Raw genomic sequence first — 26,808 nt, 5'->3', positions numbered from 1 at the left:
CAAACTTCTGGTATGAAAGCACTGCTTTTAAAAACTGTATTACTCTTATAAGTATTGTCACCATCCAGTGACCATTGCTTAAAGATCTGTTTAGCTAGAAGTCATGAATGAAACAGCTTTGCCATGCAGGATGAAATGAAGACAAAAACCATCACCACCCCATTTAGCAGCGTAAAAATGGAGTAGCATTACACATCTAGTAGTTGAGGAAAGGTTGGCAAAAGGAATCACAACAATCACAATAATGCAAAAATGAACTCAAATTACATGGTTAGATCCGATAATAAATTTTTTTCAAAATTCCAGAACTAATACAGAAGATACTTATATAACTCACTCTCAACTTCAAATTATTACTCATATTCTATAGGTATACATGTGTGTGTGTGTATTTTTATATATACATATGGATGTATGTACTTATATAGACACATACATACATATACATGAATCCTTAATGTTAAATTAATTTTTAAGAACAGAAATTACCAAAATTTAACAAACCATGACAAAATCAATAGCCATATATCGAAAAGAAGCAGAGGACTAGAAAGATAACTAAGTTTAGAATGTTTTCTTACACAATTTGTTCAACCTGCACATGCCTGACATATAACAATGTTTCAATTCAGTTTCAGAAATAATAGATAGGGTTATACATTTAAGAATCAAAAGCTGTGTTTGTTACACACGTAATTTTCTTCTCTGTCAATCTTGAAATTTTTACAAAGACTGTTTACTTGAATCTTTTTAAATTCACCTGCATTGATTGATTGATGCAGTAACTTTTAAATAGAAGATCACTAATTGTAACAGTTACAGTTGAATTGTATCAGCTACAGTTCAGTCACAATACAAAATTACCCTTTACTCCAAAGCAAGTACAAGGGGTGCTTTCAGCACTAAGGGGCAGTTATTGCAAAATCAAAGAGAGAATTAATAGGGGGTCTTTCAATTTAACAGCAGAAATTTAATACACAGAGATCCATACATACTTTTTTTCAGGACTTAAAAAACTTCCTCATACTATGTTAATAAATACACATTAAGGTGTTATTATTTTTATAATTTCTTAAATTACAACAATAAAACATGGGAGATGTTTACATTCCCAAACATTTCTTTTATAACCTTTAAACAGCATTGCAGACTAAGTTAAAAAATATGCAGCCTTTTTTGATCGGTTTGCAAGTGATTCAAGTAACGTCTACTGAACAGCACCGTTTTTTGTTGAAACAGCTAAAACTTAAGTCTTATCTAGAAAAGGATGGCAGCATAAAACCAAGTATGTAAATACAGTTACACATTTTTAAATTCTTAGTGCATGTCAAAACACAAAAGCTCTTTTCCCACTCTCCTTTAAACTGGCATGTATGGCTTGCTGTGAGATGTACCTGATCTAGTCTGGAGATTGGTGTGCTACCTATGGTGGAAGCGTACTGTTTTGAAAAGAATTGTTACTAGGAAAGCAGTAGAACATTTCTTTTCCATGGCTACATTCCTGGGGATGCAAGATAGTCAAAACAAACCCAACTGTCATCACTAGCACACCGACAGCAAGAATCAGGCAGGATATGAGGTTATCTGAATGGTTCCATCGCTCTTTGGACAGCCTTAGATAACACGCCGTTGGGATGATAAAAACAAGTGGGGTAGCACTCAGAACTCCCTGTGCGTGGGAAACAACAATAGAAAAAACCTTCATAAGTGTGTATATTTACATGTGAAGAACAAAAACCTAAATTTTAAATGGTTGTGATTAGATTGATGCAACAGTAAAGCCAGATAATAGAGGCCTATTCCAGTGCTGCTATATGGAAAATTTTTTTCAAAGTCACAAATAACTTGCAAAAATATCTGTAAAACTACTTGAAATAATTCAGATTTATTTAAATGCTTTTGCTTTGCTGATACAGAATAATATTTTAAATTGCAAGTACTATTACATCTGATTACCGGAAGTTTCACAGCTTCAGAAGTACAGTAACAGCCCAAACACAATAGTTCTGCAATACTGTAACTGACCTAAAATATTTAAAATCATTTCATGTAGGAGTCTAGATCTAATACTGCCTTACAAAAGTGGAAACACTGTATAGCAATTCAAAGAATTCTGATCAATTTCTATATTTACGACCTGATTTAGGTTGAGTTCCCTATAAAAGCAAAGCTCCCTTTGAGAGTAGAACTTCCCTTCCTACTAAAGATTCAGCTCCTCTTTAAACACTCTTATAGACAGGGTCAGATAAAAAGCACCTGCTTAAATGCTTTTTACAGTAAAGCCACTGCAGATTAACATATGAGTTACACACCAAAGGAGAGCATTTTTATGCAGAAATTTTGAATGTTTACTTTGTCACATACTTAAAAAACACTATGTTTCAACTTAATTATGGTGAGGTAAAATCCAGCTTACTGAATCTCTTTGCATTATTGTTTGTACAAACAGCCTGCTAACAGTGATCAGTACAGACATCAAAAATAGGTACATGCACGAAGTATCTTCTTCATAAAAAACGAAACTCTTAAGTACGTGAAGCAACACAAACTAGGATCCCAGTAAAAGAATAGCACAGCAAAATCCATGGACCCTTGATTCCCCTATGACTGAACAGTTTCCCTGGGGAATTACCACAGGGCAAACACAATGGCTTGTGCTTTGTTTAAAAAATGAGAAAGCAATGAAAATGTAAGCGAGTCAATGAAACAGCAGCAAATGCCACCTTGGTAAAGAGCCAAAAGGCAGCTCTTCTGCTGGACAGAAAGCCTGCTGAGACACAGATAATCTTTCTTTCATGTGTAAAGACTCTGCCTATTCATTTTTCTCTACTGATGGATATTGAAACTGAACAATCCTTCTGAGTGCAACAATTACGTACAATAAATACTTACAGCTGTATTGTCAAATTCTCTTTTAAAAAGGAATAAAAACAACCCCACAAGAAAGGAGCTACCCACTGAAATGTCTGGCTAGCAACTTCTATTTGCAACTGAGTCAAGCTCAAGCTATCAGCTTGATTATTGAGCAATTGCTTAGGCATCTCTGGGTAAAAATATTGTAAGGATGGAATGTGTGTTTTTGAGTGATTATTTTAAAACAATTCAATTCCAAATAGGAATCACACATAACTTATTAATGCTAGAAAGACTCACTGGCAGTTCTCTAGCGTAAATTTATTCTTAACATATTATAACATATAATAGATGTAAAACACATATATGTATTTAGACATATATGGGCAGACATGGTTAATTAGGTCAATTATACCAGTATTCAGACATTTGGCCAGAATAGGCATGTGTGTATGCGTGCACACATTTAAATACTTTTATGGGTATATGTATATACACAGGTGAATTTTCTGCACTTGTAATGTAAAACAGAGGGAAAAAAAGATGGGGAAAAAAAGTTGCCAACAGATGCCAAGAAGGTGGCAAAAATTTTAATCGAAACATGCATCCTGACCAAACTAATAGGGATATTGTTTATTTTCAGCCAGTTATAATTTGAAAAGGATTCACTTAGAAGAAACTATGTAGGTAGTTATTTTAAATAGAGGGTAATTGGATAGCTTATCTGAATATTCAGACCTGTTCTATAACATTAGTACTAAATCACTGCTATAAAATCACTCATTACTGCTCAGTTAGCAGATAAGCTGTACTGCAGATCAAAACAGCGTACATGTATCGTAATGTGCATGCAAGTTCCTGTATCACATAGCATAAGGACCAACTCATTCCATTTTGTTCCATCAGTAAGCATATAATATATGGCTCAAAACTGTCAGTGAATGCATGGACAGGGATATAAAGAGGCAATTCTAAAATATTTCTATAAAGAAGCAAAGACTGCCCTTAAAAAACTTTCTCCACCTTCTAACTTTTATATCCTGGAGTACATTTCTACACGTTCTCTATTTATCAAAAATAGCTGACTTGAAATGGAAGGTAAATTGTTAAGACAATGTTTATAATAAATGTGGATTGGATTATTATTTTTGTTAACATTTCCTCACATTAAATATACTTTCTGTGTGAAAATCCACTGACTTCATCTGGTAAGCCTGCTTTGCTAACTAGCAGCCTAGGACTCAAGTAGACCACGTGGCGATTCCAGCCAACAAAAAAGCTACATAAATGTGTTAAAACTGGTCCAAAGCAGCGAGTGCCTTGTGTGGTCTGCCTGGTAAGCTCCATCTCTGCTATGAAGCAATACCAGACACAGAAATATTTACTGGCAAACAAAGCAGTCTCCTCCTAAAAATCATACACTCAGGTTATGAAATTACTTAGTTTTGCTCCCTAGTTAAGTCCAAAGCAGGGAAAAATTCCAGTTACTGTCTCTGTGGTCTCACTACTACTAGTTTGTTCTTTCTTCCCCCCGCCTATTTTTTGCCCCTTTGGCACAAGGCAGTCATTAGGATCTGCCCCAGTGTTTATTAAAGTGCCACCTTCATCAGAAGCGGGGAGTAGAAAAAGAAATGCCAGATTCAGTCCTAGAGTACAGAAAGGATGAGTATTTTAGTGATTTCCACTGCAGTTTTAATACATTTGGTAAGTCATAGCCACTTGCCAAATCTCCAGAACTGTTCTAAAAGCCCTCCCCAACCACAGGGACTTTACCTCCTAAACTTCCTTTCTTTTAATTATCCGATTTTGAAACAGTGAATAATCCCTTTTTTCCCCTACTAACATTTCCACTGATTACTCTGTTGAATTATGCAAGATTTTCAATAGAGCTGTGAATTTTTCAGAGTTCTGTTTTACAAAAAAGTGATTTATTAAATAAAAGAGTATACAGGTTCACTTACATTCAGCTCTAAAACTATTCCAAGGCATTCATATACTAATGATACACCAGTCGCCACAGCAATGATAACTACTGTCACAACAACATGGAAAACTGTTGAGAGGTTCCCATGGAAAAACACATTGGCAATCACCTGAAACAGAACCACAATTTTAAAACTTGATTTTGCTCTGTATGTTAACAAACAGCTTATTCTAAGTCATTCACAAACTAAAAGAATGGATGAGAGTATGCTGAACTTTACCTCTCTTGCTTCAATAATGCATCTTTACCCACTTCCAAAAATAATTAACAAAAAGCATTACTAAAACTGCAGAACACTTGCAAAACTGACTTAGTTACACCTGCAGAATTTAGGGTATGCTTACTTTCTTCTCATTTGCCCACTACAAAATAAAAGCCGATTACAAGTTTTTACTGAACAGATGGATCTCCTTAGATGGAGATACTTTAAAAAGCAAACTAGTAAGCATGATAAATATGCTATTTTCAGTTATTCTCAACATAAAAACAACAGTGGCATTTAAGCAAAACTTGGAATTTTAAGCATCCCTGACATTATTAATTATTAACATAATATTGGATAATGTTATGATAAATGTAATACAGTGTATGTTGCCAGAGTCTAAACATTACAAGTATTGCATGTAGCAGGGTAGGATATGCTGATGTTTACTACAGATCAACCATTTACTTCAGCTACAGTATATATTAATAATGTGAGAAAATTATTAATATATATCAACATTGTTAAAGGGAGAATGTAATACTTACCTCTCTAGTCACAAAACATTCAAGGGGGAAGGTGAGAATTACAGTAACTCCATAACAAAACCTTCCAAATGTAGCAAGGTTGTCATCTCTACAGTAGTTTTCAAATATATCTCCTGAGGCACAGCAAAATATCAATTAGTTTAAACTTCATGTCATTTGACTATTTACAAACTGAAGGATAATTTACTGGAGTAATCGAGAGTTTCTGATCCCTCTCCTGACATATATCAAGAAACTGTAGTTACAGTCACAAATTGCATCTAGCTTTATCCTGCTACTAGCAGTGTTTTTATTTCAAGTAGTGTTTATCTTTAAAAAAAAATATTTTAATATATAGACATTAGTTTGTCATCTGTTACCTTCCCCTTAGCACAGATTTTTATGAGATGCTGGTGTTTGTTGAAACAAATGTGACGGATTCAGAAAGAAAGCTTACATGTAAAAGATCTATTTCCTTTATAAATGTAATTCCTAAGAACAACAACAATTACACAAGGAAGACCAGGGAATTCCTCTGCAGAACTGCATTTCACTGATAGTATCAAATCATAGCTGGTAAGCTGCAGCGGAGAATTTCAAATATTCTGACCCTGAAAGCCCATTAAAAGCTTACAGATTGTTACCTAGCAAATCTTCTTACCTCTAACAACAAAAGCATTGGTAGAGAATTCTAATTATCATCTTGCTTAGCCTTTACCACAAAGAATCTGGAATAATGATCTCTGAGGCACAAGAAGACACTACAAGACAGCGATCAGATCTTTTCTAATTTACTATACTGTCTTATGATTTACTACTTTCAGGATGACTATGGCACTGAAGAAGCAATTATGGTGTACTTCAGAGAAAGCAAGCAAAAAATTTTGACAGGGAGAAAGAAGGTAAGATAGACCCTGCTTCCAGTAGTCATACACTGAGGGATAGCTGTAGTCAGACCTTTCTATAGTTGAAATATCTCAGCCAGTTTGCACTTGGTCTACCTACAGTTGCACCTAGGTCAGTGACTTATTCTGCATAAAGAGCACTGGAGGCAGGAAGAGGCCAGATCAAGCAGTAACACCCATCCTACAGTTCCTCTGTTCTCAACCACATCCTGCTGCGCATCAGGAAAGAAAGAAGCTTGGAAGCCTTCTCCTACAATTTGGAACAGAACTATTAAATAACAGAAAATCTGCTTGTTTATGAAATGTGTATTTTTCCTGAAGAAGCTAATGCACTAACCAAATCTATGCCTCGTTCTTTTATGCACCTTTTCCACTTCAACAAAATGATGTTAAATAGTATGATGTAACATTGATTATATATTTTTATACACATATGTATATTCATATACCCACAGAGGTGACAGTAGGATTAGTTACAGCAGAAAAGCTGTTGTAAAGATAGGAAACACCTCTAAGTCAGAGCTAGGATACTGTGTTAGCACAGACAGGAAAAGATAAAAAAGAATGTACAGAAATATATGCCGGGCACCCTGCAGAAAAATCAAGGCAATTTTTGTTCTTACTGCTCTCTCCTAGTGGACCATGTGGCTAAATTATGGATATTTAGTCCTCAGAAGTATTTTAATTATGGAAGTATTCAAAGGGGACTTTCACTGGTGAGGCTTACACTTGGGACTCTGACACCTATTAACATTTTGCTGACATCTTTGTACCCCATTTTGGTTGTTAGGTAACTATAAAAAATGTCTTAACTATTTTTGTCCAAACATAGTATGATTTTGGTATTTTTAGAGTCTCTAATTAACAACGAAAGTCAGACAGAAAGGTAGAAATGTAAGGATTACAGCAAGCACCAAAATTGAGGGGTCAAGCAGTTTACCTTCTGTGTATCCTGTAAAAGTCATATATCCACATGCAGCAAACACAACGCTGATAATAACAGCAAGTGAGACAGACACATGTGTGACTTGAGACCAGTTCTTTAATGTGGGTTCTTCCAGAGACCCATATATTAAAAAGCTGTTATGGTTGCAGATGAATGCTGAAACACACATGACAGTTAAAGCAGATGTATGAATTCATGCATATAAGCATATAAAATACATTTACAGAATGTGTATTCCAAGGTAGGAGAGATACAGCACAGTGTGAATCCACTCATTAAACACAAACTAACCCCGAATGAGTGCAATGATAAATGGCTTCAATTTTTACTTAGTTATTTGATTTGATGAAGGTTTATATTCATCCTAGGATGATTTTGACTACCTTACAATGCCACACCATTTCTCACCTTCCACACCTCTGTCCCACCTCTGTTTTCTCTTCCTGCTCTTCTATTTCTTAAGAACACAACAGCAGTTCTGAGATTATTTTTTTATTATTATTTTTTTCCCAAAAAACTCCAGAGCCATTTGCTACTTTCAGACATCCTATGACATCCATTTTAGGCAGCAGCAAGCATTAGGAGGCCTTAGATCGTCACAGCAATAACAAGAATATACCAGATCCTGCAGGCAAGAACATATTTTAGAATGAGTGTGCCCAGGTGACCAAGAAGGCCAAGAGCATCCTGGCTTGTATCCAAAACAGTGCGGCCAGTGGGACAAGGGAAGTGATTGTCCCCCTGTACTCGGCACTGGTGAGGCTGCACCTCAAACACTGTTCATTTTTAGGCTTCTCACTGCAAGACAGATATTGAGGTGCTGGAGCGTGTTGAGATAAGGGCAACAAAGCTGGCAAAGGGTCCGAAGAAAAAGCTTTATGAGGAGCGGCTGAGGGAACTGGGGTTGTTTAGCCTGGAGAAAAGAAGGCTCAGGGGGGACCCTATTGCTCTCTGCAACTGCCTGCGAGGAGGCAGTAGGCAGGTGGGGGTCGGCCTCTTCTCCCACGTAACAAGCCACTGGACAAGAGGAAATGGCCTCAAGTTGTGCCAGGGGAGGTTTAGATTGGATATTAGGAAACATTTCTTCACTGAAAGGGTTGTCAAGCATTGGAACAGGCTGCCCAGGGAGGTGGTGGAATCACCATCCCTGGAGGTATCTAAAAACATGTAGATGCAGTACTTAGGGACACGGTTCAGTGGAGGACTTGTCAGTCCTGGGTTAATGGTTGGACTTGGTGATCTTACAGGTCTTTTCCAACCTAAACGATTCTATGGTAGTGGAGGCAAGATGACACTCGAATGGTTCACTGTGAGAAATGGGAAGCAACAGGCACTCTCTAGTGAACATATACATTGCAGTCAAAGATTTTTCTGTTAAAGGTTAGCCAAGAGAACGCAGAATGATCACAGTCTCCTCAGTTTATCAATTAGACTAACCCTATTAGTGTAAGTGTTTTAAGACGACCTGGATTCACATGTCACACCGCTGTCTGCTACGGTGGCAACAGCCTCTAGGGCAGGATGGTCAATAAATTAATGTAAATGACTCAAACTCAACTTCATTTTTTTTCTGGAACAGCTTAACATTAATATAAAAAATTACAATTGAAAATATGCAACTTGTAGGTCCAATATATTATATAAAGTAATTTCTTACAGTTGATCCGAGTATTAAAAATACCAAAAAAGTTACTTACCGAATGACATCACCCCAACAGCTTGTACTGCATTTGATTTTGCAAATATCCATGCATTTTCTGATTTGGGTCTAAAACAGACATTTGTTTTAATAGATTATCCTCTTTTCAAGTATCAGTTATTAAAAATAACCTAAAATACTATGCCGTAATACAGGACTGCCAGTCAGATCTCCAGAACTCTCTGAAGTAGGCCACAGTGTCCATCAACAATAAGATGAAACTAGGGAGATACCCTTCTCACCCCCCTTGTTTAAGTATTTCTGCAATCAGTTTTTACAGCTAAAAATGTCAGTCTGTTTCAGTTTTGTAAATAAACTCTTCAAGTCATATACCAAGAAACAGCAACAAGGAAGGTAAAAGCTGTTACTGATTCCGACTAAGGTTATCTCAACCCAAAATCTCTTCTGACTAGAGGCAGTTTCTTCCTTTGAGCTTACACATGTGATCCATGCAGTCTAGAGATACTTTTTTCCTAGGCTACGAATTAAGCGAGGCAGTTTGCCCTTCTTTACACCTGTCCCACCTATTCCTCATAGTAAAGGGATTCTGTTAGTTCCCAAAGTGATAAAGTGTAAGTATATGGAGACTTCTATAATCAGGCACAAGTGTAGCATCCCCCACATCTGCTCCTCTAAGATATGCACACAATTTTGGACGTCAGGTAATCGTAATTCTTAGAGGAGGCCCACAGAAAACAGTCAGCAAACTTTGTTAAAAACCATTTGATGCATAAACTTCCTCTCTGAATAAAGAGCCAAAATAAAGGAAAGGAGAAGAACACAAAACAGCTTTTTCCAGAACTACAAGTTGCTAAAACTATGAAATGAAATTCATAAGCCAGTTCAATGTTTTATTTGCAATACTGAAGCACAAAGAACAGTACAGAGAAACCTATTCACAAAAAGTTGGCTGCTCCTAAGTTTCTGTTTTTATTTAGAGGGAAAGCTGCTGCCACCTGAGGCCTTAGCTGCTATTTTCCTACTGCCCTAGAAAGTAGTGTGGCACGCACGCCAGTTCTGTGAAGTTCTGAATGTCAGCTTTGTCTCTCCCTCTATCTGGTGATAACTAGCCCGTTTTGACAGCTGTAGTGGTATATGCCATGCTAGGTTCCATTACTTCCAAATGTTTAAACTCCTTCCTTAGAGGAGGAAAAAAAGAAAAAAAACGAAAGATATTGCTGTTTCCCCTTTCAGAACTCATAGACTACTATTTCTTGAGAGCTCAAATAGTCAATCCTTCCTTTTCCATATTAAAACTCCCAGATTTATAGTATCTAATTCATATTCAGTTCAGACTTGGAGCACCTTTTCAGCTCTTAAACTGTAGTTGCTAAGCTTAACTTTGAAGTACACAGAACCTGAGCATCAAATTTAAGCTCATTTTTTTTGTCCTTGTCCCTATTTAGTTTGACCTACATTCTTCTTAGCAACTCTTAGGGGAAGATTTTAACTGCTCCTCATAGAAGAACAGCGGTAGCTGTGAATATCCATGAATGACAAAAACAGCCAGCTTACTGCTCCCTGCTCAGGGTACAAAACAAGGCTACGCCTGCATGAACACAAAGTCTTTTTCATGCTGGAGAAGAAGTAGATGAAATGCAACGGAAGTGAACAGAAGAAATACATTTCTGATACAAAATGCACTTATTGACAGCTGTACTATCATATATAGTAGAAGCTGTAACACAAAGCAAAAGCTGAGAGGTAATGGAAGTGTGATTCTTGGAACAAAAATAATAAAAAGATTGAACAAGAAAAAAACATCCTAAGGGAGATCGCAGACAGGAAAAGGTCTCAGCTGAAAGACAACAGCAAGACAGACTGACAATAAGAACTCTCCATAGGAAGGTAATCAAGCCTAGTGATGAAGACAGCCTGGAGGTTAAAAAAGTAAGATTCTACTCAGTCTTCAGAATACTTAAGGGAAAGTATAGCATAATAAACATGCTAGTGAGTTTTAAAAAGTTTTGAAAATATTTGTGTTTATCTACATAAGAACAAGGGGAAATGAAAAGAACAAATGAACCAGGCAAACATTGAGCTTCCCTAACAGGGTAAAAGGCATTTCACATCCAGATCATGAGTAAGAGATGGGCAAATCTGGCAGTCTAAAAAGCATATCTTCTACTTCTTGTAAAATATTTCTTAAGATCCGTACTATCAAAAAATCTCTTCTGTCATTTATGTAGAAATGCTGCCAAATATAATACAGCAGAGTGCATCAGAAGTGAAATATCTTTAAGGAGGGCAAGAGAAATATGCATCCCTGATCTCAACCCAGCTGGCAGGTAGGAAACACTGACTGAAAAAAGAAGCTTTTTTTCTAGAGAGAAAGCAAAGTCATATGTCTGACAGGGGAGCTAGGTGCAAACTGGCGGTTATCAAAATAATCCAGGAACACATGGCAGATTAATTCGAGTTTAATTCAATGATTTAGACAGGAAATTAATTGTAAAATTTCAATTAAATTCTATTCAAAGGTAAAATAGCTTTTTAGTTTTTGTTTAAACTTTAAAAATCTAAAGATACTGAAAAAGTTTATAGATGCTGAATATAACATCAATCAACATAACTAAAAGAAAATGAGTAATGCTCTCATCAGCCTTGAATTTTATATTAATCAAAGCCATCTTGGTTGTCAAGGAACACAGACAAGACAAAGCTGTATGTCAGTCCCACTTAGTAACAGCTGTTTTAACTCCTCTTTATTCCTTAATGAACTACTTAGCAGTTCCATAAATATATGGTAGCTTAGTTTTATTTTTTAATTTCATCACACATTATGTTTATCTCTGCTTACTACTGGATTATTTATATGAAGGAAAGAATCAACTTTCTACTTTAAAGTTATTTTCCTGAACCCTTGGTTTTTCATCCCTGTGATCAGCTGCCAGTTGAGTAATTCTCACATCCTATTTATGTGTAGCAGATGCTCTTGAAGTTTTTCCTAGAGATTTATGTATTATGCAGACACTGGCATCGTGACATTCTTTCCAAAAGAACACCAAATTAAAACGATCCAATTTTATAAGCTACGTAAAATATTGCTTTTTACAGAAGTGAATGTTAATCTTTGAAGCACAAAGTTATTTTATGCGATATTAACATACTGCACATTTAAAGTTTGAGATAATTCTAACTCATTGGTTTTGATCACAGTAGAAAAATACCAAGCTATAAGCAGGTGGAAATAAAGTAAAGAATGGATCATCAAAATGTACTTTTATCCAACATCTTAAAACTCTGGGTCCAGAATACTAGATTTTATCTGCAGGTTCATTATGTCCTTCAGGCAACAATAATCATATGGATGATATTAATTGAAAGCAAAATTGGAGGGGAAAAAAAAAAAAAAAGTACTTCAGTTTCATATTTGTCATAACAGGCAATAATTTAAATCAAGTAATCACTCATCATAAATACATTTTTTTTATTCTTGAGCACTAATAAGAAAATAACATTCCTATAATGTCCCTGGAAAACCTGCTCCACTCCCAAAGCAACTAAAAAAAAAACCAAAACAAAAATGCAACACTCCAAAGACTTTCAATTGCTGTTTTTCAGCCTACAGTTTCAAGTACATCAAATCATATAAAAATAGTAATAATGTTGTTGTTTCACTGATGGGCTACCACATCACAGAAGGTTTCTAAGAGAGATAACATTCTCTGTTGTCCAAATAATAGATAGAGTTTTCAACTAGAACATGCATTGCATTTAAGTAAAACAACAGTTTTATCATTCCCAGATAACCTTCTTGCACCTCTCAAAGGGAAGCAAACTTCACTTTGAAAAATCTGAAGGTAAGTAAAAGCTGATTACTAGCCAGGGAGTAATTATCAAAGCGAATAGATATCCAAACGGGATTCCAGTGGTACCTGACCTGAGTCCAACACTTTTGAATGTATTCAGCAGTAACTTGAATGATGGAACAAAAAGTAAGAAGCATCCTCAACAGAAAGTATGAAATGTGCAGTTCATACAATCATGCTAGAGAACAGGGTGAAAATAGAAAAATCATTGGTTGGTAAATGGAGAAATCATCTAATAAAGCAGTATTCAATTCTGTAATGACAAATCCTACAGTTATGCTGGGGGAAAAAGGCTTCATGAGAACAGGGCAGGGGAACAACAAGCAAAAAAAAAAAAAACCCCAAACACACACCCAACTTCATGAGAACAGAGTAAAAAGAAAGGAAAAATTGCCAGCTCACTGTTGTGCAGAGAAGGGCTTGGTGCTTCACTTAGACTGCAAACTCAAGGCATGTCTACAATGTCATGCTACTTTTGAGAGAGGCAAACATCGGCAATCCCCAAAAGAGGACATATAAGATACATCAATCTTTCTTCTCTGCTCCTCAATGTGAATACCACAGGCAGCTGGGGCACCACGATCTCACTTTCATTTGCAGAGAACTTAAGGCAGCCATTGGGAATGATCAGTAGTACAGGAAATGACAAAGAAACACTAAAGGAACTGTGTGTGTTTAGTCTATAAAAAGGATCACCAAAGGGGATCAAAGATACAGCTCTTTAATGTTGTTTTTTCAATAATTTGAAAAAGAATGAACAATTTGCTGTCCACATCCACTGTGGTTATGCCAAGAAGCAACCAACACCAAATGCAGTAAGAGACACATATAGGAAGAATTCATAAGAAAAGGCTTGTTAAGAACTGGAATGGAAAAATCACTGAATTGCCAAGAACAAACTAGATAATCAGCTGTCATCAATGACAAGCACACAATCCATTCTGCTGTGCAACAATGGTAGGGATTAAGTATTCTCTCTGGCCCATCAAGTCTTTATCTAGGATTGTACAAATTATTTTCCTATACAATAGATCTGAGAACTGAACTTCATAACCATAATTTTTTTAAAATCTCCTTGAAAACCTCCAATTCTACTCTTTTAATAAAGATTCACAATAAATTTATTTAGTTGTTTTATTTGATATAATACTGTGATGTGACCCATATGAAAATAATATGTTCTTCATTTTTACTGCAAAAAAAAAAAAAAAGAGATGGCAGAGCATTATACCATTAACAAAATATTAGAAGGTTTTTAATACTTGAAAGTATATGTCTATTTCTAACTGTAAAATACAAATAGTAAAAATAGACATTGATAGACTGTGAGAAAAAAAAAATCTGATTAACAACTTGCTAGATGCATTTTTTAAAACATAAGTGTGAAGGCAGAAATGGAAGTCTCTAAAGAATTAAAAAGTAAAACCAAGAATCACTCAAACCTCAACATTATGTCTTGTAAGAAAAAATAAAACTACGCATTCCATATTTTTCAGTGCTCCACAGCTGTTGAGAAGAAATGTTACCATAGTAACAAGGTCATCAGTAACCATTATATATAGCTTCTTCATTTTTTGACAGGGAATTTTGTGACTATTCTTTCAAATACCCCTTTAACACACAGCATCAGAAAGATGGTGGGGGGATGCCCCACACTGTTTCAAGTGCATCATTTTATGGATGATAGGCAATATTATCTGGTACAACTTTAGAAACTACTATTCTACCCATCTTCCTAGCATTAAACATTAATACCCTGCAATTAACCCACATATCTTACCAGTAAGACAAATGAACGATCGTGCGTAACACTGCTAAAACAGTCATGGCAGAAGAATTCACTGCTTACAGAAACATTAGAAATACTATATAAAACTGTCCCAATAAATAAAAAAGCACATTCAGAAATAGTTTGTTGTCTTTATTAATATATATATATATAAAAATATTTAAATTATAAGGACAAATGCAAACTTTCTAGGCCATTAAAGAAAGATAATAGATTCATAGCACTTTCTTGCCATATAATTATAAAAATCTTGCCACAACACACACTCATTTATACTAAATTGTCTAGAACACTCCAATGTCCAACGTTAAATACTGCTTTCAGAGTATGAGTGCTGGAAAACAGTTTTGCATGCTTATATTGTTGCTTTCTCAAATGACAGAATAAAGTTTTTATTATTGTGTTCTCTTTTTTAATGCCATTATTTGTATTCATTTTTATTATATTAATATATGAACAAAATGAGAAGTATTACTAAGATACTATCTATTTTAAGATTGTAAATTATAGGCCATCTGACAATAACGGAAAAAAGTAAATATTTCTCAAAAGACAGACAACCTCACATGCCCATTCCAGAGCCAATTATTCTACAGTTTTTCTGAATTTATGTGCAATACAGGAAAAATAAAAAAGATAAAGTGTTTTAGCAGTTCATTTTGTATTACTGTTAATACAGATTTATTCTTTCAATTATCTATCTCTCCCAAAACAGCCATGTTCCAAAACTATGCAGATATATGTAACAGTGAAATAACATTACATACAATCAAAAATTCACTTTGTGGCAATTGCAAGAATACTCACACTTGTGGACTGAATGTTACTGTTCTCACCATCACAATACACAGGATGACAATGGTTAAAATCAAAGAAATAAGAGATATCTGTAAAGGTAAAAACACAGCTTCATTCAGTAAGCTGCTGAAAGGTTGTCCTCTTAGCAGCATAATCTATGTGGTTTTTTTTAAAGAATAATTAACAAACAAGTACAGTTCTAAATATCACATAAAATATTTATAATTAGAAAGCTTGTGTATTTCATCATCTTTTAATTTGTTGCTCTTTTTAAGTAACCAGCCAATTCCAACTATTTCTCTAATTTTAAGTGATATTCCCATCTAAATATTTCTAATTAATAGTGCTCAGCATTTCAAGATCAGGCCTATAGCACCCAGTGCTTTACAATATGTGAGTTCTACTAGCAGTACATGGATAAAATCCAGTGATGCATAGGGAGGCAAGAGTTTTGCTTAAACTATTCCAAGTTTTCTCAATATTTCTTGGGGCAGAAGTCAGTCTGAACTTCTAAAATACTTAAGATGCTCTAGCCAAATGTATTCAGTTCAAATATATTAAGTTATGACTAGCACTTATTTTCTAACGGCATACACAAAAATAAACAAAAAATCAAATACTATTGATTTACCTTTCCCAGTTTTGCTATGTCTCGATATAAAGATATAGGCAAGGTAAAGATGATGGTGGTAAGAAGAATTATGAAGTGACGGTCAGTAAGCACATTATCTGGTCCAACTAAAGCACAAAAAAAAATTACGTCTCTTAGAGACTAACATGAGGAACAGATTAGTTACATTTGAAAGGCTAGGAGTAACAATCTCTGATGTTGACCAGGCTTTTATCCCCTTTACTCAAGCCAATTAACACTGAAATAAAGACTAGGCATTAACTAACCTTGAGGAAGCCATACACAGCATGTGCATAGTCACAAGAATTCTACAGATTCAAACCAAATGCATAACATAGGGGATATATCATACCAAACTTTGAAAGTCTGGCATTTCTACATATAGATTAGTATTAATTTCCTTCATCGTGCCTGGTCCATGTTGGCAGACTGCAAGTAAAATATCCTAGTACTACTTTCTGCCATTTACTCTTGAGGATTTTTTGACACTGTGTGTTGACATCAATTACTGTGCTGTTGAAGATAAGCAAATTCTTAAAGAACGATCCTAAAATAAGTTAATTTTGAGGCTTCTTTTGAGCACCTCCTTTCTTGCTGTCAGCTGGCTTCTACTTGTAAAATACAGATTACCATGTGAAGGCAACAATGTCATAATATTCCCTGCAATCAGTAGCATTTATTTGTACAACCAGTGTTTTTTTCAAGCCAATTACAACTTAAACCAAAACATGTCAGTTCCAGTCAGGCCACCAGGAACCATGGGCTTGAATGAAAGCTTGCTGAATAATTATGGCTGGGAAGTGACTGCCAACTGACATGGCAAGTCTGTGTTCAGTTCCCTCTGTTCTGTGGGAGATGGTAACACTTTCCCCACTTCCTTCCAGGCAGGCATTCTACTGGCCAGGTGAAAAGATGTGTCATGCTGCTGGTTCCTGCTATTACTTAAGTCATACTTCATATAAATTATTAGATATTCACTGTCACTATCAACCTGATCAGGTATGCACAGAACAACAGTGTGACAGTTAAAACTGCATCCACACCTTGTAGGCTTCACCTGCTGAAAATTATAGTCCACCTGTGGAAATCAAACAGTTCATCCACATACGAATTTCCATATCACTGCAGACACTTCTTTTAATTCTATTCCCCAGTGAAGAATCTTTTAACTTAGCTGGCTTTGTGCTAAAGTAGATGGCAAAACTACACACAAATTGCTCCACTGATTCTGCTGTGAAAACTTACAGCAAAGGAAGTGTCCAAGTGCATGAGTTAAAGAGCTCAAAAAGCCACACCTGCTTTTGTAGTATCTAAGAGAATTGAAAGTTACATATGTAGTTCATGACCAACTATTACAGATATGCCTAAGTAAGCATTAAACTCATTATATTATTTGCAAGTCATCCAGTATTATTCACTAAAGTGCTGTTTCAGTAGTCAAATGATTATTATAGGAAAAAGCTAAAAAAGATGACAAAATATGATGACCTTGAAAATATACCGCTGTGGAAGACGCCTTCTATTTGCTTAGTATTTCATCAAAGCATGTGGTTTCTTCACTGACACCGAGTCCAATGATAACCAAGGTCTAGGAGTCATAGTTTTCATTTGAGAAAGACTTATTAAAAAAACACCAAACACCACACCAAAAAAACCCCCACTCATACAGATAGGCTTCAAGTCCTTAACTTACTATATTGAAGTGTAATTTAGAAGCAAAGTAACAGGTAAGCCCTAAATACTTAGGCTATACTGCTACCCAATACATTTTCCCCATTCTGAATTTTTTAAATGCATCTTACCTCCAGGAATTCTCTGAAAAACTTTAGTTAAAGTGTCTCCTGTTATTATGTTGTAACTGATCATAGCTAAGAAAATAATTTTTTTTTGTTAGTACAAGTCAAATACGAAATATCAACATTTTATACACATTTTGTAGACTTCAGGATTATATACCACTGTCCCTCTTGTACAAATTCTGGATAGCACCAACAACTTCTGTTTCAGGTTTAAAACAAAACAATAATAAAAAAAAAAAATCTCTAGCACCCCAACCCACCTTTTTTAAAAAAAACACAGGTTCAACCTACACAAGCCTAACAAGCAAGGCTGTTGTGCTGACTTGCCATATAACCTTACTCCCAAAGAGGAAATCTAAGCTTCTAAACACTGTTTGTTTATAACAGCAATTCTTTGCCAGTTTATTTTCAAATTCTTGTTTCTATTTAGTAAAGCTCCAGTGTTAGTCTAATAATCGGTCCTGCGAATAAATGCACAGAACTTCCTAGCTCATGTAAAGTCAGCAAACCTTCAAACCAGAAGAAAGGAATTAAAACCAGAATAAGATATCAGATATGCACTTCCATTCTTTCCACTCATTAACAAAAACTGTGGCCTTAACATTCATACTTCATTCTTATCTTAATCTACACTACAAGTGTGTATATACACATACACAAAATACATTTATATACTCATGGTCTTCACCATTTAGACAACATATATATAGGTACTGACCTTAAATAATGCATAAATAGTCACTGTTATGAAATCGTAAGTCATAAACACTACGTATAGAAATAAATTCAAGTACGTACATAGGCATAACTAGTTCCTTGGTAAGGACCGAGATCTTTACAATTCTTTTCCATATTCTCTATGAAGTAGTAAGTACGCTCTTTTTTGAGCCGATATGTGTAACATCGTTGCCTGAGGTAACAGTAACTTGACTCCCTTAAAAAATCTCAGCTACCTGTAATCAATTCAGGCTGATTATTCCCAAAGTAGGAGTTTTGATCTGTGAATGTGGTCACCAAGTCCAGCCTCTTGGCACATCAAGCAACCAGTACCTGCAGCCCCATGTGTGAAAATATCAAGCTTATTTAAGATTTGATTTAATTATGCTACTACTGTAGGAAACAGATTCAGAATATCACTTTGTTTTAAAACTTCTAGTCCTTGCTGCCTAGATTATACCTGTTCTTTTACTATTTCTTCTTCAAAGAGGTCTTGAGTGCCCAATTTCCTAGTAGCTCATTGGATATGAGGCTGAATTAATGCTTCTGAAAAGCAATGACAGCACATAATAGTCAATCAACTTCTGATCAGTGGCTTCTCCAATCACAGTAATACTATATCTTTGGAAAAATATTAATTCAATATACTCCTAAAGTCACATTTTCCTTTTGATTCAGGCACATTAACTTTGTGCTCTGCTACTCATTCTACAAAAGAATCTGCCCTTTGCTATTTCTCATGGCTGCTTTTGTCATTAATTTTCAAGTGTGTGATCATGAATCTCTTTGCTATCATATTTCAGTTCATTTCTATTATGCTGGTACTCCATCTCATTGAATTCTTCCTCAGTTATTCAGAACCTACCAAGTAATTTTTAGTTGTTTTTTCTTTTTTTTTTGAAAGCAGAAAGGGGCATATACAGTATATTCTTTACAGAGTTCTTAATATTTAACCAGTGAATGAATAAGATAATGTGAAAAAGCTTGTTATTTATAAAACTTAAATCATCTGTATTTTATGTGATCTTACCAATAAATGGATATAAAAATTGAAGAGTTGAAAGAACTAGATAACCTACAAGACCATATGTTTTTCTGACCAGCTCTTGATAGGTGTTGGTACTGGAGAGGTTTCCTCCTTTGATCAGTAATATAATGGAATAATCTGTTAAAATATAAAATTACTGTTAAAGACAGCATGAACTGACTTGTAGTTGGTTCATAGTTGGTTAAAAAAAAAAATAAATCTTTAAAAAGGAAAAGAGTGGCATTGGGAAGAACAAGGATGAAAAAAAAAATTCTCAGAAGGGATCCCAGTCCACCAAACCCAGGAGTTATAGGTTCATACTGGAAGGAAATTGCAGCTTTCCCAATTAAGGACAGCAGAATCAGACTGATTTTCATTGGTTTCCGGTATGGCCAAAGGGAATAGGAACTGTAACAAGCACCAAAAAAGGAAAATTAAATTAATAACACAGAGCTCCTGAATGATTGGAGCATTTTATTTTATCCTGAAGGGGGGTAAACTGCAAGGGACTACCTATGTCATGGTACTAGAACTCTCAATCACTTTTCTCAGCTATATATTTAAGTTTGTGAAAGGTAAAGCCTGGTTAATATTTTATGTCTTTTCCACTGTTAACAATATTATAAATATTTTAATGGAATACTTTTAAAATAAAACATGTAAAAAGTGATTTAACTGGAAAACTATGAAGCAGCGTGCCTTGAGACAGAGCTGATATCACAGGCAGAATTAGTCCCAGATTGGGCTTCAAATTTTATGGAGAACAGTTCTGAGATATTGGTGTTACATCAGGCTATGCTTTAGTATTCATTTAAGCACCATTGGATTTTCCAGTCCAGATTAGTTACAGCACAGAATTTATTACCTTAGTGCAGATGTCTTGCCAGAGAGTAGCTAGACCTCATCTATTCCTCATCTGGCTTTCACTTAGCTTGTAATCTATGCTGCGATAGGAACAGTTCTTTTCTGTGAACATTATCAGTGTTCTTCTGGGAATGACTATAATTATGAAATTTCCACAGCCTTTCCAAAGGAGATTTCTACCATTTGTTAATATCAAAGCCAATCCAGAGATTCCCATGAGCATATGCAATTTTTACACTATATAAACTTGCTTATGCTATAATTGGGAGCAGACAAAACCAGAAATACATAATTGTTCATTATCAATTATGCTGCATACCGAGCTGATCTTGAGCAAGAAATATTAGGTCTTTGTAGCAGGGGATCTTAGACCCAATAAACTTGAAAAATATTTATTGTTAAATGACCTAAAATTGTATTTGTCTGTCAATCTAGGACTATATACAGTAAAAGTTAAAAACATCCCCCAAAAGGAAAAGCAGTAAGAATTCGCCAAGTATTCAGTAAAAACTACACAAAATAACTACTAATGTTTCATGCTTAGCCTGCACTTTAAAGGCTACCAGTCAAAAAGTTGTAACTATAGTTATAACTTGCTTGTGCAAGATATATTGAGCCACATCTTTAACATAATAAAACGCTGAGTTAAATTCACAGGTTGTAACCCTATGGCTATGAAGTCTTCCAAACATTTAGAAATGCAAAGGACAAATCAGATTTCCTACAGAAAAGTAACTGAAATTTCTGAGCTATGTTTAAGATACAATTTCATTAATGTATTCCGCCATCAGCCATAGAGAAAATTTTCCATTCATAAGGAACATATTCTTTAAGTCATATGACTCTCCAGTCAAACTTCAATGACTTAGACAAAGCCTTAAACGATATTTTAAGCAATGAAAAGCATCCACTGCTGCTCTGCATACAAGTAACAGAATATGTACCATTCATATTGACTTGGTTTGTTATTTTAAGACTTGAATCCACAGAGTCTTTACTAAAATTCTCCTTTGATGCCAATGGATTCGCTTACATTTAAGTTTATTTACCATGTGATTTCAAAACTTTTCCCTTTTTGAAGGTAAAACCATTCATTTTTTTTAAATGAATTATAATTAAGTAAAATATTCAAAGTCATAGTACAACCAAAGGTTTTAATTCTGTGGTATATTAAAAAAAAAGTGGTATACAACCCACCATAGGATCAGCCTCTTAATTAGGATAAAAACAGTGGACTAAAGCAGATGATTGAGGCACAAATGAGAGCTGTTTTTCCAAATGTCACCTTGACCTAGTCTAAGTAACTAGGCTTTATGAGAATAAAAGCACACAAAAAGCAGCTCTGTATGTTGTACAGTGTAATTATCTACTGCTATTAATCTACTCAAGGGATTAGTGAGGTAAGGAAAAAATTGTCATTTTTATTGTCATAGATATACTTGTTCAAGGTATTGTTAAGCTCAAGATCAGCTGAACATTGCAAGACTAGCTTTCACTTTACAACAGAAACTGCTTTTAGAGTACCTGTGATATAGGCAACCCCAAATAAAAGCAGTACTCCTAGTGGAAAACCAGCTTCCTTCATTGAATATGGCAGTCCTGTAAGTAAGAAAAGAAAAGATTATAGAAGAATCTTTGCAAATACTTATTTGTGACAACCAAAATAAAGAATTCAGATTAAAAAAAATTATCAAATCTTCCAAATTGGACCAGCGTGCTTAATAACCTCAGAAAGATCACTTTCAGTGAAGAAACTGTTGCCCAGGTGTGAAGTTCAGCCCGCATCTGTCCAATCAGTTCTCTGCGGTCATTATGGCAAAGAGTATGTAGGGTATTTATCATTGTGAGACATAATCTCAGCTGACACCTGTGCATTTTTGCATAGTAAGCAAATAGAGAAAAATCTTTAGAAACAGCAGCAGAAAGTAAGACAACAGTGTTATTCTCCACACTGGATAGTCATGCATGTATAAACAAGGCTGCACACAAGATAGTGAAGAAAGGTATGTTTACCTATAATCCCTGATCCTATGATAGAGTTGATAATGTTGAATCCAGCTGATGCCAGATCACTGTTTCCTCCTTTATTCCTGGGTTTCCTAAGGAGGGCTGTTTGGTCATCTGTATCTACCTATTTCAGAAAGACAATGATAACATTATACATGAGAAAATAGGTGAGGACAAGTATTTTACACATAGCCTATTCAAGATCAAAAAAAAATTGTCGTAGACTGAGATTTGTAGTTATTTTGATAACTAAATCCCATTTTTTTCCCAGTAAGAAATGAAAGGGATGTTAGGCATCTAATTCCTGTATGTCTGACCCATAATCTGTCATGAATTCTTCTCTGAAAAAATTAAGTGGAAGGGCAGAAATGTATACAAACTCAGAGGCAGGCTGTTAAACAAAGAACTTTTTAGTTATGTTCCAAAGGCAGACATGTGATTCAAGTATTTTTGAAATATTTTAGCTAATATGACTGATAAGTAAACACAGACCTCTGAATCAGGGGAATGAAATAAATTTCAAGAGTTACTACTAAAGTATGCCAACATCTGATGATGCTCTAATTTAAGGTTTTATTCAGCATTTTAAATATTTCTGTCACCCAATGGTTTAGCTCATTATGAATAGTTAATAACACTATGAAATTGGTTAATCCCAGAAATTTTCTGTGGGAAGGTCTGGTACAAACCAAAATTCAAAGCACAATTTGTAGCCAGTAGCTTCAAAAATTAAAGTTTTATCTGCAAAAAGCATTTCTTCATAAGCATGCCATGGCCCTCTCCTCAGGTCACCACTCTGCTGTTAGAGAACATTTTAGAATCATTCATTAGCAGGCCAGTATTTTAAATCAAGTCATATAATTCAAAAGAGGAACACACATTTAATGAAAAAAATGCTTGCCTGTGTTCGACCAAGGCAAAACATTGTGTACTTACCATGAAAATAAAGAAACTATTTCATAGATGCAGGAGCCTACTTAAAATATATAGCAGGTATTAGAAACTCGGATGCTTGTCACTACTACTCCTAGAAAAAAAATTAAATGACTGATAAATCTAAGTCATCTGTAGATAGTGGTATAAGCTGACAAGCGTAAGTGCTTTAAAGAGGGCTACATATTTAAGGAGAACCTTTAATCCTTAAGCAGTACTAACATTATAAGCCTAATAGTGGGTCAGATCAAAGGCCAGTATAGCCTGGTATGCCATTTTTGAGTGGCCATGGAAAGCACCTAGGAAGCGTTTAAGAACATGAAAAATAGTTAGCAAAATAGTTAGCAAATAATTTTCCTGTCCCAGCTTTCAGCAGTTTGCATACCCCAGAATTCCCAAAGCAGTTATGTTCTTGGTGCATCACATCCCTTAATAGATTGCTCCTTAAATTTGCCCCTTTTTTGAAATCATGTACGTTTTTTAAGCTTCTACACTATCATATGGTAAAGAATGCCACATCTTAATTATACATTGTATGTAGAGACAGGTACTCTTCTTTGTTCTGAATCTACCATTAAATATTTCCACCTGGTGTCCCAAATTTTTTTATCACCACAGACAAACCAACCACCATTTCCTACTTACCTTCTCCATATCACATGCAATTTCATACATAACATTCTCCCTCAGCTGTTTCTTATCTAGACTTACAGGTGCCATGTTTTATTTCACTACTGATTTGAGCATCACTGTCATTCTCTCCTGAAATTTTAATCCTCTCTGCTACTTGCAGCACAGTACACGTGAAATTGCACTGAGCTAGAACAGCCCAATTCCCTCTTTCCAGTTGTTACAAGAAAATGAACACAATGTGCATTTTACAGCCTGAAGACTCTGTTATGAACCCTGGTCCTTTTCCCATTTGGAAGAGACGTTTGAATTGGCAAAAAGGATGAGAAAGGGCAACAGAATTCATGACACAGGTGAAACGGCTCCTGTGCGAAGACTGGCCCGAAGACGGAGGTAACACCTGCTGGGAGGCCTGCCAGGGACAGCGTGCCAGGTGGCGGCGATGGTGAACAGGACGGGTTTGTGCCTGGCCAGGTGCTCTCCCAGCGATGGGATGCAGCCCGTGAGGTGGCCTGGGTGGCCACCATCGCACTGACAGCGGCAGGCTCACCAGGAAACAGGGTGCTGAAGTTCTGGTCTTCAAGCAACACCGAATTTTAGCTGTGCCAAGCAGCCACAGTTCCCCTACCGCACGAGAACAGGGCCCCTCAGGTTGCGTTTTTCTTCCCTCCGTGGTACCTGCGAGTCTTTCTTTCTCATACGAATTGGGGGCGAAAATGAACGGAGATGAAAGCGCTATGGCTGCTGCCAGCGCAGCCGGGCCGAGGCGCCGGGCCGGGCGCTTCCCGCGGCTGGTGGCTACAAAGCCCGACAAAATCGGCCACGGCGCCCCCGAGCGCTGCCCAACGTCCCGCAGAAAGTAAAGGCGAGTCAGGTGTGTGCTGGCGGGCTCGCTGGGCTGCGGAGAGCCCCTCGCCTTCCCCGTCCCTGCCGCCGCCGATCCCAGCCCCGGTACCTGGTGAGCAGCGGCCGTCCCGCCGCGCTCCATCGTCAGCTGCCGCGGAGGGGGCGCTGCCCTCCGCTCCGCTGCGCTGCCGCGGGCCGCCTCCACTGCCTGAGCCCCGGGAGATGCCCGGGAGTGAGCGGAGAGGCGCGGCGGGCGGGCGAGGAGCGGTGGCAGCGGGGCCGCGGCGCGGGCTCCTCGCGGGCGCGCTCGGAAAGGTCCCGCCGCGCTCCCGCGGGTTTTGCCCCGGCCTGAGCCTGCAGCCCGCGCCCGCCTGCGCCCCGCCCGCCCGCGCCGCCGGCGGGGCCCGCAGCCTCGGGGCCAGGCGCCGGGAGGCGCGCAGGGGCCGCGGGCGCGCGGGCGGTGCCTCCGCGCCGTGAGGCGGCCGCCCCTCGCCTGGGACCTTTCCGAGAGTGAGCGCTGCGGCTTCGTGTTTCTGAGACCCCGACCTCACAAAATCGTGTTTATCCCAATGCACGAGGAGAGCTTTCCCTGCAGGGTGTGTAGCGAAAACTGGCGCCGGTGTCAGAGTCGCTTATTTGTTGTTTCTGTTCGATACCGATGTTATTTACGCGGCCCCGCTACGGCAGTCACTGTTTTTCCTCAGGGAGGGCAAGCTGCTGTAGAGTGCCAAATCAATCAGCAAAATGGGTGCAAGTCAGATAAAAGAACATACTGGGGCTGCAGTGAAAGTATAGGAAGAGGCCAAACTAATTAAAACCAATGCAAAATTACAGTGCTGAAAGTTTAGAATCTGCCGTTATCTTGAGCTGGGACCAGGCAGTCTCCAGCAGAAACACTCTGTAAACATAGAACAAGCTACAAATAGAAATCTACATCTTAAAAACATGTGGGAAGTGGTAAGCAACAATAAAACAGACATAATAATTAATTTTGTGAAGTATTACTGGACATAAAATTTAAGGCCTACAAGAGTCAAAAATAACTTTGGGAACTTACTTCAGTTGCTGGAGGGCCCTATCGATAGAATGTGGACCCAAAATTTTCAACAAGATTAGTCTTTATCGGTAAAAAAAAAATAAAAATCTGAGATGCAACTAAATAGCAGAAGAAAATGCTAATTTCCTTTCTAGAATCTTAAGAACTCTTACATTTGGTAATACTTTGCTGGGATAAACTGCAGTGGTTAAAGGAGTGCATATGCCATGCATCAGTAATTTTGGCCTTAAAGATCTATGATGCATATGATCTAATATGGAGAACAAAGTACACATAAAGAGCATACATGACATTTTTGTTCAACAGCTTAAGCACATTAGCTCCAGCTCCTTCAAAAAAAAATCTCTAATCAGCTCCATGACAAGCTACAAGCTGACATGTATTCTTGTGTGACCAGTCAGATGACATGAGTCAGCAGAGAAAATTTTAGAGGCCTAAGGTGCAGAGAAAGTTCTTGTGATTTAGCAGCAACATTTTTTTTTCTTGGACTGTACAAAGAATTTTGTGTAAAAGCAGGGAATTAAGCTGTTTTAAAGCAAAGTGTGATAAAGTGTGTAGTAGGTTTTCGTGACAGTACTCTACCAGACTCTACATGTTTAAGACCGTGGTAACTTCCTCACAAAATCTTTTCATCTAACACCCACATAGTCTACAATAGTCTCTCTGAGTTCTGTGATTTTGTTTTAATTCCAGTTTGGGGTGTGCATTTGTTACCTTAGAAAATAATTTCTGGTTTGTGCAAATGCTTTCTCCTGTATGGCCTTGTTATTAACCAGATATAT

At 36.8% G+C, this 26,808-nt stretch overlaps 1 protein-coding gene across 1 annotated transcript; it reads right to left on the bottom strand.

Moving 5' to 3' along the window:
- Positions 1-276: 276 nt before the first annotated feature.
- On the bottom strand, positions 277-25,333 carry SLC38A11 (solute carrier family 38 member 11). The gene is made up of 12 exons (XM_056350515.1): positions 25,079-25,333; positions 22,567-22,684; positions 22,078-22,152; positions 19,693-19,827; positions 17,949-18,014; positions 16,147-16,253; positions 15,525-15,604; positions 9,115-9,185; positions 7,412-7,573; positions 5,588-5,700; positions 4,815-4,946; positions 277-1,669 (listed from the first exon to the last, which is right to left on the bottom strand). Exons 1-12 carry the CDS (start codon positions 25,109-25,111, stop codon positions 1,424-1,426), a joined length of 1,338 nt encoding a protein of 445 aa, XP_056206490.1. The 5' UTR covers positions 25,112-25,333; the 3' UTR covers positions 277-1,423.
- Between the last annotated feature and the right edge of the window lie 1,475 nt (positions 25,334-26,808).

This window comes from Falco biarmicus, chromosome 8, assembly GCF_023638135.1.
Source record: "Falco biarmicus isolate bFalBia1 chromosome 8, bFalBia1.pri, whole genome shotgun sequence".
NCBI lineage: Eukaryota > Metazoa > Chordata > Aves > Falconiformes > Falconidae > Falco > Falco biarmicus.
Note: the sequence above shows the minus strand (reverse complement) of the source record. Positions and strands in the feature narration are given on the sequence as shown.

What these genes read in the sequence shown, in the direction of transcription:
- SLC38A11 (XM_056350515.1), bottom strand. Translation starts at nt 25,111, where the DNA reads ATGGAGCGCGGCGGGACGGCCGCTGCTCACCAG. An exon ending in TTTTACAGGATACACAGAAG is followed by an intron (nt 5,701 to 7,411) that starts GTAAACTGCTTG and finishes GCTGTGCCTCAG; the next exon opens with GAGATATATTTGAAAACTAC. An exon ending in GAATAGTTTTAGAGCTGAAT is followed by an intron (nt 1,670 to 4,814) that starts GTAAGTGAACCT and finishes TCCCACGCACAG; the next exon opens with GGAGTTCTGAGTGCTACCCC.